A 15,169-nucleotide genomic window follows, 5' to 3' on the forward strand; every position below is an offset into this window, starting at 1 on the left:
TAAGTTCTTCTCGGGGTAACCCACCTTCTCTCTCCACATGGCCTGAAATCGTGGAAGCAGGCCATGGCTCACGCCCCTTCTTTGCGGTTTTGGCATTTGGCGCAAAGATGAAGGAGTCCGAGTCCGTGAGTGACTCTGGCGGATGATGGGCAGGAGTTCAGGACAAGAAAGCACCTCATCCAGGAACAACTGAGCCAGAGTCAGAATACATTCAGAGAGACAGGCCTAGGTTCATCGTGAGCCCTGCCATTCATTCAGTTGGAGCACAGTACTTCTCTGTGCCCCGGGTGTGTCTATCAACTGGGACTAAACATCTCCCTCAGAGGGTGGCTAGGAGGGTTATAAAGTAGTGATAAAGTCTATATAGAAAGCCCCACCCAGGCCTGGTGCAGGAGAGCACCTAGCCAGTGTGGCTGTCGTCGTCAGTACCGTTAGTTTTATTACCGTGAGGGGACTCAGAGGCACCCCATGAGCTCAGAAAGCCGTACACCACATCGCCAAAGTCACTATTGAGACTGGCTAAAGGGACTTCTGAGCACCGGACTGTCTACGGTCTAAACAGGACATGCATCCAGCCGAGTTCCCCCAACAGCAGGGAAGGCTCTTGCTGGCCAACCAACTACCCAAAATCCGCCTGCCTGGGGGCTGGCTTCCTGCTCTGACCGATCGCAGGCTTTGAGGCCCCAGGAATCTGAGGCAGAAGGAGAGGCTGCTAAGGTTGAAGGTCGTCATGGCCATGTCCTCATTTGCCTGGCATTTATCTCTGAAAGGAAACACAACAGGAAACTTCATCTTTCCAAGTCTGGCCTCCATCCTCTTCCTGCTGCCTCCAGCCATCCTCTTCTGCCTTGGGGCAAGAGGGCCGTGCAGGGCGCAGCAGGCAAAATAATGACCCACCAAAGGTGTCCATGTCCTCAAGCTTGGAACCTGTGATTATGTCAAGTTACAGGGCAGAGACGGGATTATAGTTGCTGATTATCTGACCTTAAAATGGGGAAATGGGACTTCCTATTCAGTGGGTAGGAGTCCGCCTGCCAATTCAGGGGACGTGAGTTCAACCCCTGGTCCAGGAAGATCCCACATGCCTTGGGGCAACCGAGCCTGTGCGCCACAACTACTGAAGCCCACGTGCTCTGGGGCCCGCAAGCTGCCAACTACGAAAGCTCATGCACCTAGAGCCTGTGCTCAAAAACAAGAGAAGCCACCGCAAAGAGAAGCCTGTCAGTGCCACAGAGTAGCCCCTACTCACCGCAACTAGAGGAAGTCCACATGCAGCAACGAACACCCAGCACAACCAAAAAATACGTAGACAACTAATTAAAAACAACAACAGGGAAATAAAATGATTCTGGATTACCTGGATGGGTCCAGTATAATCACAAGGGCTCATTAAACATGGAAGAGGGAGGCAGAAGTCAGTGTCAGAACGAGGAGATCTGAGAAAGACCTGAAGGTGGAAGAAGGGACATGAGCTGAGGAAGGCAGGAGGCCTTGACGCTGGAAAAGGCACTAAAATAGATTCTTCTCTGGAGCCTCCAGAAAGGAATTGAGGCCTGCTGACACCTTAACTTTAGCCCAGGGAGACTCATTTTGGATTTCTGACCTCCAAGACTGTCAGATAATAAATCTGAGCCGTTTTAAGTCACCAAGTTTGTGGTAATTTGTTACAGAAAAGATAGAAACTAATACACAAGGCTTTCAAAACCCTCTCCCTAGGACCTTAGGGCTTTGGAGGCAATGTCCAGAGTCAGAGTGGGGGCAGTCCTGCTACAACCTTTAGCACATTGGAATTTAATAGAAGGATGCGTAAATTATTTTTTCAAACCATCACAGGTCAGTACAAAGCATCTGGGGTCAGACAGAGCCTGATGCAGTCAGTTTGCAGGCCAGCTTCAAGATTCTCCCACAATGCACTTAACCTCCCTGAGCTGTAGGGCCTCAAGTGGAATCAAGAGGATGACTGCCTCACAGGGCTGTCATGAGAATTAGATGGCCATGGGGATGACAGGGCCTGGCCTGGGGGAAACAGTCAGTAAATGTTAGCTGCCCTTCCTGCCTCTTTCCTTCTACAAAGTCTTCTCTAAGGATCAGACACAACCACAGAATTTCCGATCCCATCCCCACCCCTCCAAATATGGGAATCCAGAGGAGCAGAACCCCACCTCCCTCAATCCACCCAAGAAGCTGGAGTCAGGCGGGACTCCACTCACTCATTCACTCAGGCATTCATTTGACAAATCCTTATTGCACAGTCAGGGCTGAGTGGGGAAGCAAAAAGGACTGGTTTCTACCTTGGTGGGGTTTAGAGTCTAGTAGACTACACAGACATTAATCCAACAGTCAGGCAAACTCTTACACCATCCATCAGTGACAGTTGCAAGCCAGAGACGCAGAGATTACCAGTGACAGTGGACATGATCTAGCCAGGCAGTCAGACAAGGCTTTGCAGGAAAAAAAAAAAGTGAGCTGACAGCTGAAAGACGATTATACGTTAACTAGATGACAGACAGAAGAGAACTCCAGGCAGAGGAATAAAACAACAAAAAAGCCTGGAGCGAGGCCTGAAGTAAAACCCCAGTAGGATCAAGGGGCAGTGAAAACGGGGAAGCGGAGAAGGAAGGAAAAAAGAATGACTCTCGGGTCCAACTGGGTGGTGCTGGCATTGTCCCTGGAAACAGGAAACACTGGGAGAGGGTCAAGCTGGCAGTGGGGAAACCATGAGGTCAACTTTGGACATGTGGACTTCGGGGGAACTTTGGGACATCTAAGCAGAGCCATCGCCTGGGAATCAGGGTACAGCATATGTAAAAAGGTACCTCTGGGCCAGAGATAAAACCACAGCAGACACGTGTGAGCAAACAGTGACTGAAGCAGGGGAGGGGGCTTGGGTGAGGATACCCACCAGAGACTGGAAGAAGGGGCCTCTGGCAAATATTTAATGCCCAAGAGCGGAAGGGTGACTGCAAAAGGGGCTGCAAGGAGTAGCCTGAGCAGCACAGTGTCACATGATGGCAGCTAAGGGAGCAGAGTGTAGGCAGGACGAACAAGGGGCGGACGTATCAGACGTTGTCACTGCCAGGCTCTGCAGGATGCCACCTTACTGATGGGACCAGCTAGCTGGGGGGCAACGAAACTGGAGAGGCCTCTTGTCGGAGACGTGAGCCTACCAGATAATCTCCCAGAGGACCCTGGGAAGTGACCCAGGTATCAGAGGCTCAACTGCCAACAGCTTCCCAGGGGGAAAAAAACAGAAAAGCAGAGACCCAAAGTCCCTGCCACTGTATTCAATGACCGGGCCTCGGGATCTGGCTCAAACCAGAGGACAGAAAAGAGCGGATGCCGGCATGACCACATCCTCTGTCCGGAGGCTGGTTAAGTATGTATGGCTGCAAAACGAGGGTGATACTGGAGATCCGACACGGGGCAGGGATCCGGCTGGACTGCGGCCTACAGCTGCAGCAAGGGCTCAGCATGGGGCTCGTCCACCCCCAGCACTGAATCCACTTACCTGGCAAGATCCCTGGACCCTGGACTTTGACCGTCTCCTTGTCCCGCTCGTCCGCCTGCTCTGAGTTCTCAACCACCTGATCCAGCTCCTCACTCAGCTAAAGACGGGAACAAAGAGCACAAAGCCGTCAGCTCCATCAGCTTGGCCTTTCTGGACTAAAATAAGCAAGCAGAGGCTGCTTCTCACTTAATTATCACCAAAAAAATAGAAGATCATACGTTGCAGGGTATGTGCATGCGTGCATGTGAAGTCACTTCAGTCCTATCTGACTCTTTGCAACCCCAAAGACAAGTTCCTCTGTCCATGGGGTTTTCCAGGCAAGAATACTGCACTAGGTTGCCAGGCCCTCTTCTAGGGGATCTTCCCGACCCAGAGATCGAACCGTGTCTCTTTACATCTCCTGAATGGGCAAGCGGGTTCTTTACCACTAACGCCACCAGGGAAGCCCATGATGCAGGGTATGTTATACCAGCTCTACAGATGAACACAATGAAGCTCAGGAATTTCAAATAACTTCTTATATGTTAGTCTTCCAGGGCTGCCATAACAAAGCACCACAAACGAGCTGGCTGAAAACAACAGGAATTTATCCCCTCATAGTTATGGAGGCTAACAAGCTGAAGTCGAAGTGACGGCAGGGCTGGTTCCTTCTGAAGGCTGGGATAGAGAACCTCTTCCATGCCTCTCTTCTAGCTCCAGGTAACGCCAGCAATTCCTCATGCTCCATGGCTTGTAGATGCATCCACTCTCCACACTGTCTCCATCTTTACATGGAGTCTGTGTCTCCACACAGTCATCCTTCTAGTAAGAATACCAAGCATGCTGATTTAGGGCCATTTTCCCCCAGTACAACCTCGTCTTAACTAAGTACATCTGCAATAACCCTCTTTCCAAATAAGGTCACTCTCTGAGGTGCTGGGGGTGAGGACGTCAATGTATCTTTTCAGGGAACACAATTCAACTCACAAGAATTTCCACGGCCACAGAGACAGGAGCCAAATCCAAGTTAGTCTAGTTCCAAAACCCACGCTCTTAATCACTTTCCGGAGGAGGAGGAAATGCAAGCTTAGCGTCTGCTGAGGCAGAAGATGGAACAGTGAAGTTGGCGTGGAGCTAAAGTCCACCAACTCAGGCTGCAAATGCAGAACAAAGTGCTGCAGAGACAGGTGCTAATGAGCAGGCTCAGAGCAGGCAACCTCCACCTCACTGCCTCAGTGTTCTCACCTGTCAAATGGGGACAATGATACAGTGATAACCGACAAGGCTCCAAGTATCAAGGAGAAGAGCAAGAAACATCAAGACCAGAGTGTCTCACTCCAGGTAGCAGCCAGCAATCTCCTGGATTGGGAGGGTGGGGGTGGGAATAGATTTCCCCAGTGTTTTCTTAGGTTCACAATGTCAACACTCAAGGTCTCAAGATATTTTCTCTTTTTTTAAAATATTTTTTCTCATTAAAAAAAAAATTTACTTATGTATTTATTTCTGGCTATGCTGGGACTTCACGGCTGCTCAGGCTTTTTCTCTAGTTGCAGCAAGTGAGGGCTACTCTCCAGTCGTGCTGCGTGGACCTCTCATTGCAGAGGCTTTTCTTGTTCCAGATCACAGGCTCTAGGCACACGGGCTCAGTAGTTGCAGCGCACGAGCTTAGTTGCTCCGTGGCACCTGGGATCCTCCCGGACCAGGGATTGAACCTGTGTCTCCTGCATTGGCAGGTGGATTCTTAACCTCTGGACCACTAGGGAAGTCCCTTAAGACATTTTCATTAAAAATTCATCTCTATGAGACTTGAGCTAAAATAAAGCTCTTATGTACCTAATACTCTTCCATCTCCTCCTCCACACCTGCCCTTTTAGGATCAGGGAAAACTTATAGTTTAAAGCCTTCCAAGCCCAAAAGAAAAGGAAAACTAGCACATGAAAGAGGGCTGATGCTGGGAGCCGTTAAGGGAGGTCCCGCCCGTGGGGAGGTCCCACCCGTGACGAGGTCATGAAGAAAATACCGGGCAGGCAAGGCCGTCTGGGACCCCATCCATGACGAGGTCATGAGGAAAAAACCTGACAGGCAAGGCCATCTAGGATAAGGGACCCTCCAGGTTTGTTTGATAAATGTGTGCTCTTATTGCAAAAAATGCTCATGATTGTTCTAAACATCCTAAGCACAGTATACTAACAAAAGAAACTATTAAGCATAGGTTCCTCTGCGAGGTGAAAAAAGCCCCCAAAATGTTATAGCCACATATGTGCCTAATAGAAAATAGTTTAGATAGAGATTAGCTGGTGACTTCTTGCAGGTAATTAACTTTTGGACTAAGAGCCTGTTTTGTGCCATATCTGCTGCTTTTGTAATCCTTTGCATTTCTGTTCTGTAAAAACTGTAATCCTATCTAGCTCCCTTGAAGATGACACCTAATAGAAAGAAAATAGGTTAACCACAAAAAAGACAGGGTTGGCTACTAAAGTTGCTTAAAGTTGCACTAGGTGCAAGCCATAAATTGTCAACAGGCCTGAAAGCCAGAAGATATTATACATAGAGATTAACCATAAAAAGGGCCCTAATAGGCACAGAGCCCTTTGGGGGTGGGGGGAAGCCCTATTAGAGAATACAAAAAATATTGTTTTAAAAGTGGTTATTAGATCAACGTTTGATTGATGTTAATGTGCTGAGGTTGTGCAGTGGAAACTATTATTAATATAGTTAAAGATATAGTAAAATAAGAGTTTAGCCCTAGTGTAAAAACAATAAGATAACTGTTAACTTTAACCAGGAGTGCTAAACAGGGGCTGCCTCACCAGAGCCACAGAGTCTTTGTGTGCTAAACTTTTTAGATAAACTTAGCAGAGAATTTCTGCAAAAAGATTGACTTTTATGTTAACAGGATTGTATTTCTATTATGTTGCGACTTGCTGCACCATGAGACTGCCACTTTTCTGTTTTCTGCTAACCTCAAGGCCAGAAGATAATGTACAAAAAATCTATGGGAAAAGACGCTCATAAACAAAAATATACAGAGCACACCTGGTTTCCTGAAGGACAAGCTGATGTAACGTTAAACTAAGTCTGTGTGCTTATCTGCCCCTTAGAAAGGTACCAACTTAGGGTATAAAGGCGATGGTGAAAAATAAAGCAACTGCCAGACTCTGCCACATATCCTGGTCTGGTCTCTCTCCCTCTCTCTTTTTCTCATTCGCCGACGCCGTTCATCCTGAGGGTTCCCCTGGATCCTCCTGGGGCTGGACCCCGGCAGGCTAGGAGTTTAAAGAAGATACCAGGAGACCCAGGCCCCCAGTGGGAACACAGACCAAGAGGACCCCAGGGTCCCGCTGGCCAAAGGGAAAGTCCTGGAAAGGCCCAGCACTCTAGCATCCAAGCTTCACACAAGTTCAGCCTACAACCCTGCTGCTGCTGCTGCTGCTGCTGCGTCACTTCAGTCATGTCTGACTCTGTACGACCCCATAGACGGCAGCCCACCAGGCTCTGCCATTCCTGGGATTCTCCAGGCAAGAACACTGGAGTGGGTTGCCATTTCCTTCTCCAATGCATGAAAGTGAAAAGTGAGAGTGAAGTTGCTCAGTCGAGTCCGACTATTTGCGACCCCATGGACTGCAGCCCACCAGGCTCCTCCATCCATGGGACTTTCCAGGCAAGAGTACTGGAGTGGGGGCCATTGCCTTCTCTGGCCTATAACCCTAACAGGCCCCTAACCCAGGTCCCCTCCTGACTACCTAAAGCCATAACAAACCCACCTCCTTGCCCGACCCTGGCCAAGTTCTCCAGCATGATGCCTGCAAGAGTCAGGAGGCCGCTTCTTCTGAAGGTGAGACAGGAATGGGCCACTGAGGAAGGCAAGGGAAGTGTCTCCCACCATGGGGCAACAGAAACTGAATCCACCCTTGGCCCTGCAAGCAGGATAACTGTCTGTTTTAGCAAACGTGTTAGGAGCCTTGCTTGAGAAGGGGACGGTAGAGTTTACGTGCAGGTGATGAGGGACAGGGTCCTGTAAACCAGGACCCCAAAGCTTCCCAGAAGCAGGAGCTGCCCACACCCTGTTAACAAGAACTAACATCCACTGAGGGGCCACTACTGGCAGGCACTGAGCTAAGCACCCTACATACCAACTCAGCTAATCCTCACAGCCCATGAGATAAGGACTACCATTACCTTCATTTTACAGATAAACTGGAGGCTCAGAGAAGTGACTTGACAAAAGTCACACAAATGGCAAGAGGCAAGGCAAGGATAGGAACTCGGGCTTTTTTACTTAAAAGTCCTAGTATTTGGGGGTTCCCTGGTGGCTCGGTGGTGAAGTATATACCTGCCAATGCACAGGTACAATCCCTCGTTGGAGAAGATTCCACATGCCAAGGAATAACTAAGCCCGTACACCATGACGACTGGGCCTGTGCTCTAAAGCCCAGGAGCTGCAACCACTGAGCCCACGCGGCCTAGAGCCTGTGCTCGGCAACAAGAGAAGCCCCCGAAATGAGAAGCCTGTGCACTGCAACGAACAGTAGCCCCCACTCACCGCAACTAGAGAAAGCACGACAGCAACAAAGACCCAGCAGAGCCAAAAATAAATAAATCAAAAACATTTTTAAGTCCTAGTATTTATCCATTATGCTCTATTCCCTATAAACCTGAAAACTTGCAGAGTCAGGAAAAGACACAACTCATTCCCCAGGATTCCCTCACTGCCTCGGGTACAGAATCTAGGGGCCACAAAATCCCTAGCACTGGCTAAAATCCAACAGGCTCCTTTGAGATAAAGGACATGGTAGGAGAAACACAGAAATTTGTCCCAAAGTCAGATTCTAGCTCGGATACTGCATTAAAAAATGGTAAACCGCAGGCAAATATATAACTTGTTTTCAACTTGGCTTCCCTTTCTACTATAGGGGAAGCCATCTGCTTTACAGACTCCACACAGTATCATTTACAAAGAGTGAAATGTACATGAGTATTGATCAGTATTGCTCAAGGCAGCAGCGGCTCCCAAGAGAGGGACTGACAGAAACTTTAGACTAGTTTGGAAAGTCAGACTGCATGGAGCACGTGAGATTTGAGATCCCTCCTTGTAAAAAAAGGGAATTTTAACCAAAGGACTTGAAGAAGCAGTATGAGCACAAGCATAGCAGGAACATATTTTGAAATGGTGAGTTTCCAGTGTGGTCAGAACCTAGGTGAGTGAGGAGATGGTGACGTGATACGGGCTCCTGGGCTGTCAGAGCTTGCTAAGAAGTCTGGACTGTTCTGAGCAGACCAGTGCCAGCATCAGGTGTATGTATAAACGGATGTTCTGGAATTAAGGTAGTGAAGTGAAAGTCGCTCAGTCGTGTCCGACTCACCCCATGGACCATACGGTCCACGGAATTCTCCAGGCCAGAATACTGGAGTGGGTAGTCGTTCCCTCCTCCAGGCAATCTTCCCAACCCAGGGATCGAAGCCAGGTCTCCCGCATTGCAGGAGGATTCTTTACCAGCCCAGGGTCAAGGTAGGACCCTGAACAAATGTGCACAGCATGGAAGACACCAAACAGGGAGCGCTGATCAGGGCAGACTCAGGGACACAAACCTGAGGATGGAGGATGTAAGCTGCCTGACTTGCCAAGGGAGGGGGCCACGGTGAGGGGCACGAGAGGGGAGAGGACCGGAGAGGACCAGGGTTTGGGACCCTCGAGGAGGAACAGGAGAGCTGGAGTCAGAAGGAGAAGCTGGTCTGGGGGAAGAGCTGGAACCGCTCGTCGGTAGCTCAGGACAGGCAACAGAGACAAAGAACTGGAACGTGAGAGTTACAGTCGTGGGAGGAGGTGAGACAGGAGAGAGAAACGGAGCGGAGCGAGCAGCAGCTCTGTGGGAGAAGGCATATTCTCAAAGCTTGCTGGCCATTCAGACGGGCAGTGATGATCGCTACCGCTAGCAGCTGAGGGGCCACGAGGCCCTGGGCGTGTAGGGGGCTGCCGCCCAGGGCGCCTCTACTCCGGCCGGGGAGGAAGAAGGGCGCGGGTGCTTCCACTTGTTGCAAAGAACCCCACGGTCCTCGAGGCGACCCGGGGTGCTGCCCGGCGGGCCGAGCTGCGGCCCGGGTCCGGACGAGGCTTTTAATCCTTCACCGGCTGGTTACGGGTCGCGGTTCCGGGACCCCAACGTTCTATCCTTCCGCCCAGCGACCGCCGCGTCCAGAGGAGACTCCCCGCCCCGCTTCCTTCCTGCTCCGCCGCAGCTCAGCACGCGGGGGGACCCCTCCCCCGACCGCTCCTCGGCGGCGCGCTCTGCCCGCCCGGACGCCCCCCACCCCAGGGACCCCAGAAAACGCCCAGACCCCCGAGACCCGCTCCGCCTCGCGGCAAACTGTGCTGTCGCGCCGTCCCCGCCACTGCCGTGCGCGTACCTCCTGGTAGGATGTGGAGAGCTCCTGGCGGATCATGGCCGTGACCGGAGCTAAGGCACACCTGAGCGCGCTCGACTTCGCGAGAGGCAGCTCTCCGAGAACGGCCGCCACGATCCCGAGGTTCGCCGGCTCTCGGCGGCGACGCGAAACCTGTTAGGAGAGAGGAGCGGTTTCGTGACCAAGGCGGGGCCACACTCGGTCCTGCGCCTCGCGCCCCACGGACGCCGGGGCCGCGAAAGGCTTGCTGGGAAATGTAGTTCTAGGCGGAGGACAGTTCCGTTCAGTCGTGTCCGACTCTTTGCAACCCCATGGACCACAGCACGCCAGGCTTCCCTGTCCATCACCAACTGCCAGAGTTTACCCAAACTCATGTCCACTGAGTCGGTGATGCCATCCAGCCATCTCATCCTCTGTCGTCCTCTTCTCCCGCCTTCAACCCTTCCCAGCATCAGGGTCTTTTCCAGTGAGTCAGTTCTTCGCATCAGGTGGCCAAAGTATTGGAGCTTCAGCTTCAGCATCGGTCCTTCCAATGAATATTCAGGACTTATTTCCTTTAGGATGGACTGGTTGGACCTCCTTGCTGTCTAAGGGACTCTCAAAAGTCTTCTCCAATACCACAGTTCAAAAACATCACTTCTTCAGCACTCAGCTTTCTTTATAGTCCAACTCTCACATCCATACATGACTACTGGAAGAACCATAGCTTTGACTAGACGAATCTTTGTTGGCAAAGTAATGTCTCTGCTTTCTAATAAAGCAGGTTGGTCATAACTTTTCTTCCAAGGAGCAAGTCTTTTAATTTCAAGGCTGCAGTCACCATCTGCAGTGATTTTGGAGCCCCCCCAAATAAAGTCTGTCACTGTTTCCATTGATTCCCCATCTATTTGGCATGAAATGATGGAACCAGATGCAGGGGACCGCGGTCCGCTTTCCTGTGACAACAAAGCCTGTGGGGTTACCCAGAGCCACTCGTTCACCCGCTCATTAGACTCACGTGCTTTCCTCATCTCTTACTTCCTCTCTTTATGGGAGGGGGAAGGGCGGAGAAGATGAGTGGAAAGTGGAACAAGGGGGCCAACTCAGACGGGTAGGAGATCCTAATCTATAATTGCAAGAGGAAGCCTGGCCTGGTGGTTTATTACTGTTGTAAATATCTGCAGAGCAAATTGTTACCGAGCAAGTTCACGGCCATTACGCCATTTATACCACGAGGAACCCTGTAAGAAGGGCATTTTTCTTTCTGTTTTACAGATGAGGAAACTGAGGTACCTTGTTTCAGAAAGGATGGGGAGAAGGCCATAAACAAATGAAGATTATTTAACCCAGGAACAAGCAACAGAAACCAGTTCTTTGATTATTCCTGGGCCAGACCCATGGAGTCAGGACCTCTAGATTCTCATCCTGGCTCTCTGCCCCTCTCCCACAGGTCTGAGCGGTCCTCTGTTTGCCTTAGAATGCAACTGCTAAACGCTACCTGCTTCCTAGGTCCTTCTTTGAATCAAAAATAGGTCAAGCAGCAAAACCCAAATGTGCTGTTTGCAGCAGCAAAAGCCTCCTGCCCTGAATGTGGTGGAAAATTGGGTGTTTGCCCTGTAGCCGGTGGGACTCACACCTTCCCCTCCTCCCACTGCCGGAACAGCTGTTCTGTGAGGCGCCCTGGGCTGCTCAGCAGTGCAGCAGGTAGAGGGTGCTCACGCCTTGGTGAATGCTTGCCCTGTGTTCTGTGCAGCTGCAACTCTACAGACCCCTGCACGCAGGCCACGCAGGGCCTCCTCAGTGGCGACCACCGTAGCACCAGCCACATCAGAGCGTCCTGAATCTCCAGTGTTCCTAGTGGGGGGCCTCCACCAGCTCTTCTGACCACTCCACCCCAGCCTAGGCCCTCTCAGTTCAGCTCAGTCGCTCAGTCGTGTCTGACTCTTTAAGACCCCAAGGACTGCAGCATGCCAGGCTTCCCTGTCCATCACCAACTCCCCTCTCACATCATCAAATGGGACAATATATATAGCACCTAACATAATGTAGGCAATCAGCAAATACATGTTAGGTTTATGAATGGAACACTTATTCCAGCCATTTCATTGAACAGTTGCTTACCAAAACAAATAGGCAATAATGAACAACTCATTAAATGCCTTACTACATTACTACAAGGGGGGGTTGATAGAACAAATCACGAATTCATAGAAATGTATAAGTAGAAGGAACCAGAGAAGTCCAGTCCAGCCCTCATTTCTCTCTACTCTGTTGGTGTATGACCAGACTGGAAAATGATGGGTTCCTGCATTTGAAGGAGATACTGATTAATACAATATTTAAATATTGTTTAAATATTTAAATATTATTTAAATATTATTATTAAATATTTAATATTAATACAGTGTGGTCAGCACTGGGATATAGACATGAATAGGGTACTCCAAGGTCCTTGCTCTCGTGGCTCTTCCATGCTAGAGTCGAGAAGCAGACCATGCACATGTAAATGGAATTTTCTATACTTGCTGTCCCTGAGTCCTCTCCTCCCATTTCCACATGAACACATACCAATCAGGCTTTTATGTTCTCCACTCCACTGAAAGGGTGCTTATTAAAGTCTGACCTCTGAGTTGTCAAATCAGATGGCCATTTTCCCATCCTCTTCTCTCTCGATCTATTGACTACATTGGCCTAGCTCATCCTCCTTCCTTCTTGTACACTTTCTGCCACTGGCTTCAGGACACCACATACTCCCATTTTGCCTCCCACCTCACTTGCTGCTCCTTCTCCAGATGCCTTTTTGCTGATTTCTCCTCATCCCCTCAACTCTACAGGGTGGCCTTCCTCAGGCTAGGTCTTTGATCTTTCTTCTCACTCCCGAGGGACTAATAAAGTGGTCTCTTGTAGTCTCATGGCTTGAATTACCACCTATACCCTACAAATTCCTGTTATGGGTTGAATTGTGTTCCCCCAAAAGATACATGGAAGTCCTAACTCCTGGTATCCCAGAATGTAACCTTACTTGGAAATAGGATTGTGGCAGATGTCATTAGTTAAGATGAGGTCATGCTAAGCAAGGCCCTTCATCTATTATAACCCGTGACCTTACAGGAAGATGGAAGAGGATATCAAGATACACACACCGGGAGAATGCCCGATGCAGTTGTAGTCCATGGTGAGCTGTAATTCACCTGCTGGTGCATGGTTCAGGAGGCCAGGCTCCGTCCTTAGTCAGGCAATGAGCAGTATCCCGAGGATTGCCAGCCACCACCAGAGGCTAAGAAGAGGCAATTAAGGATTCTATCTAGAGTCTTAGAGGGAGCATGACCTAGCTGACACCTTGATTTTGGACTTCTAGCCTCCAGAACCATGATAGGATACATTTCTGTTATTTTAAGCAACCAAGTCTGTGACATTTTGATATAGCAGCCTTAGGAATAGAGCACAATTCTAGTGTGAATTTTGTATTCCAAGTGAATTCAAATGCACATCTCCAGGCTCCAGCTCTCCCCTAAGCCCAGGCTCACCCGTCCGGGTGCCTAAGCAACTTCTCCACTGGATGTCCACCTGGCAACAGCAGAGATAACCTGGTTCTAAGTCTTGGTTCTGCCACTTACTGAATGGGAACTTTATTTAATCTCTCTGTGCATCCATTACCTTCCATGAAAAATAGGAATATCACTACCTGCCCCTACAGTTCTGAAGGATTCAGTGAGTCATCAGTTGTAAAGTACTTGGAATCCCACCTAGCACACTGTGAGGATATGGTGTATTGGTGTCAGTGTTTACTGCAAGCTTTAAGTGGAACTGTTGCTCTTCCTATCCCAAACCCACTCCCCTCTCAAGCTTCCTCAATGTCATAAATTCCATCCTCCCATTTGCTTTGGTCAAACTCTGGAGTCATCCTTGGTTCTTTTCTTCCTCTTACACTCCACATCTAAATCAGCAAATCCTGCTGACTCTATTCAGAATCTGGCCCCTTTTCCATCACCTCCATCATCACCATCATGGCACAAACCACCAGCATTTCTCGTAGGTTATTTTCAGTTGCCTCCTAGCTGATCCTCTCTATTTCCACCCTGGCTACAACCACGGCCAATTCCCAACACAGCTGTCAGGGAGAGCCTGCTAGACAAAGGCAGATCACGTCACTCCCCTGCTTCTCTTCCTCCAAAGCCAGAGTCCTGACAGGGGACCTACCAGGCACTGTAGGATCTGTCCTGCAGTGCCTACCTTGTCTGTTATTCCTCCCCTCACCCTCTCTCTCCTCACCTTAACATGCTGAGCCTAAGAGACTTGCAGTGGCTGTTCCCTGTTCTGGGACTGCTCTAATCCTGGGAACTCTATGACTCACTTCCTCACTGCCTTCAGGTCTTTCTCCCAGCATCTCCTTATCTATATCAGGATCACCTCCTCTGAGCACCCTGTTTAAACAGCAAACCCTGTTGCCACCTCATCCCCCTACGTGGCTTTACTTTTTGCCCTAGTATGTACCACCTTCTGAATTTCTTATACTGGATTTGAAAAATTGAATATTTCCTGCTATATCAGTAAACAAGAATGCAAGGATGTCATAGTCATCAGCCATTCCAGCTCTCCCAATGAGCCAGTGAGCCCTAAGGGAACTAAGGAAGGAGAAGACCTGCCATCTAGCAGCCATCACACTGCAGCCGCTTCCTACGGTAAACCTTCAGAAAAGAAAGCATAGGATGTGAAAATACCAGAACTGGCCCCAGATAGCTGAGGTGCATATGAAAGGGATGATTTCAGTGAGCCCAGATCTTCCATCTTCCCATACATAGAAAAGAGCTATATTCCTTAATTGGGTTATCTGGCTTTCTTTAACTAACAATCATCTTTTAATGTTCAGACTACCTGCCCTTTGTTGCAAAACTTCCACATAACCTGGCTCCTCCCTTCGCCTCTTCAAAGCAACTCTCCCAGAGTCACTTGAGATGCTATCTCCTGGGCTGCAAGTCCTAAAAATTTCCACCAAATGAAACATAACTCTCAACTTTTAGGTTGTGAGTACTTTTCAGTCGACCGGATTTTTCTGTACCAGTGTCCAGAAAAACCCGTACGAACTTTTTAGCCACCAATATTTTCACCCTCCTTGTACTGTTTCAGCTCCTTGAAGATGAGGTGTTTATGTGTTTGGCTCACTTCTGTATCCCAGGGCCTCTGACAAGGATATGATTGGTGGTTGCTGGTACCCAGAGTAGTTGAATAAAGAAATGAACAAAGTAATTTCACATAGTGACCAGAGCTCTAAATAAAGGAAAAGAGAACACGGGAATAGCA

General features: G+C 49.4%; 1 protein-coding gene across 2 annotated transcripts in view; it reads right to left on the reverse strand.

The window, feature by feature from the left end:
* PACC1 (proton activated chloride channel 1) overlaps window positions 1-15,169 on the reverse strand; it is a 41,258-nt gene that overhangs the window by 23,424 nt on the left and 2,665 nt on the right. Inside the window, exons 2-3 of one of the 2 annotated variants that reach the window (XM_070473909.1) lie at window positions 9,893-10,042; window positions 3,509-3,605 (exon numbers count right to left, since the gene is read on the reverse strand). In XM_070473909.1, coding sequence (XP_070330010.1) covers window positions 3,509-3,605; window positions 9,893-9,928 — 133 coding nt within the window. In that variant the 5' untranslated portion in view covers window positions 9,929-10,042. Of the gene's footprint in view, window positions 1-24; window positions 1,322-3,508; window positions 3,606-9,892; window positions 10,043-15,169 lie in introns of those variants that run through there. The other variant, XM_070473912.1, reaches the window with a different exon arrangement.

The sequence above is a fragment of the Odocoileus virginianus genome, chromosome 11, assembly GCF_023699985.2.
Source record: "Odocoileus virginianus isolate 20LAN1187 ecotype Illinois chromosome 11, Ovbor_1.2, whole genome shotgun sequence".
NCBI classification, from domain to species: Eukaryota; Metazoa; Chordata; class Mammalia; order Artiodactyla; family Cervidae; genus Odocoileus; species Odocoileus virginianus.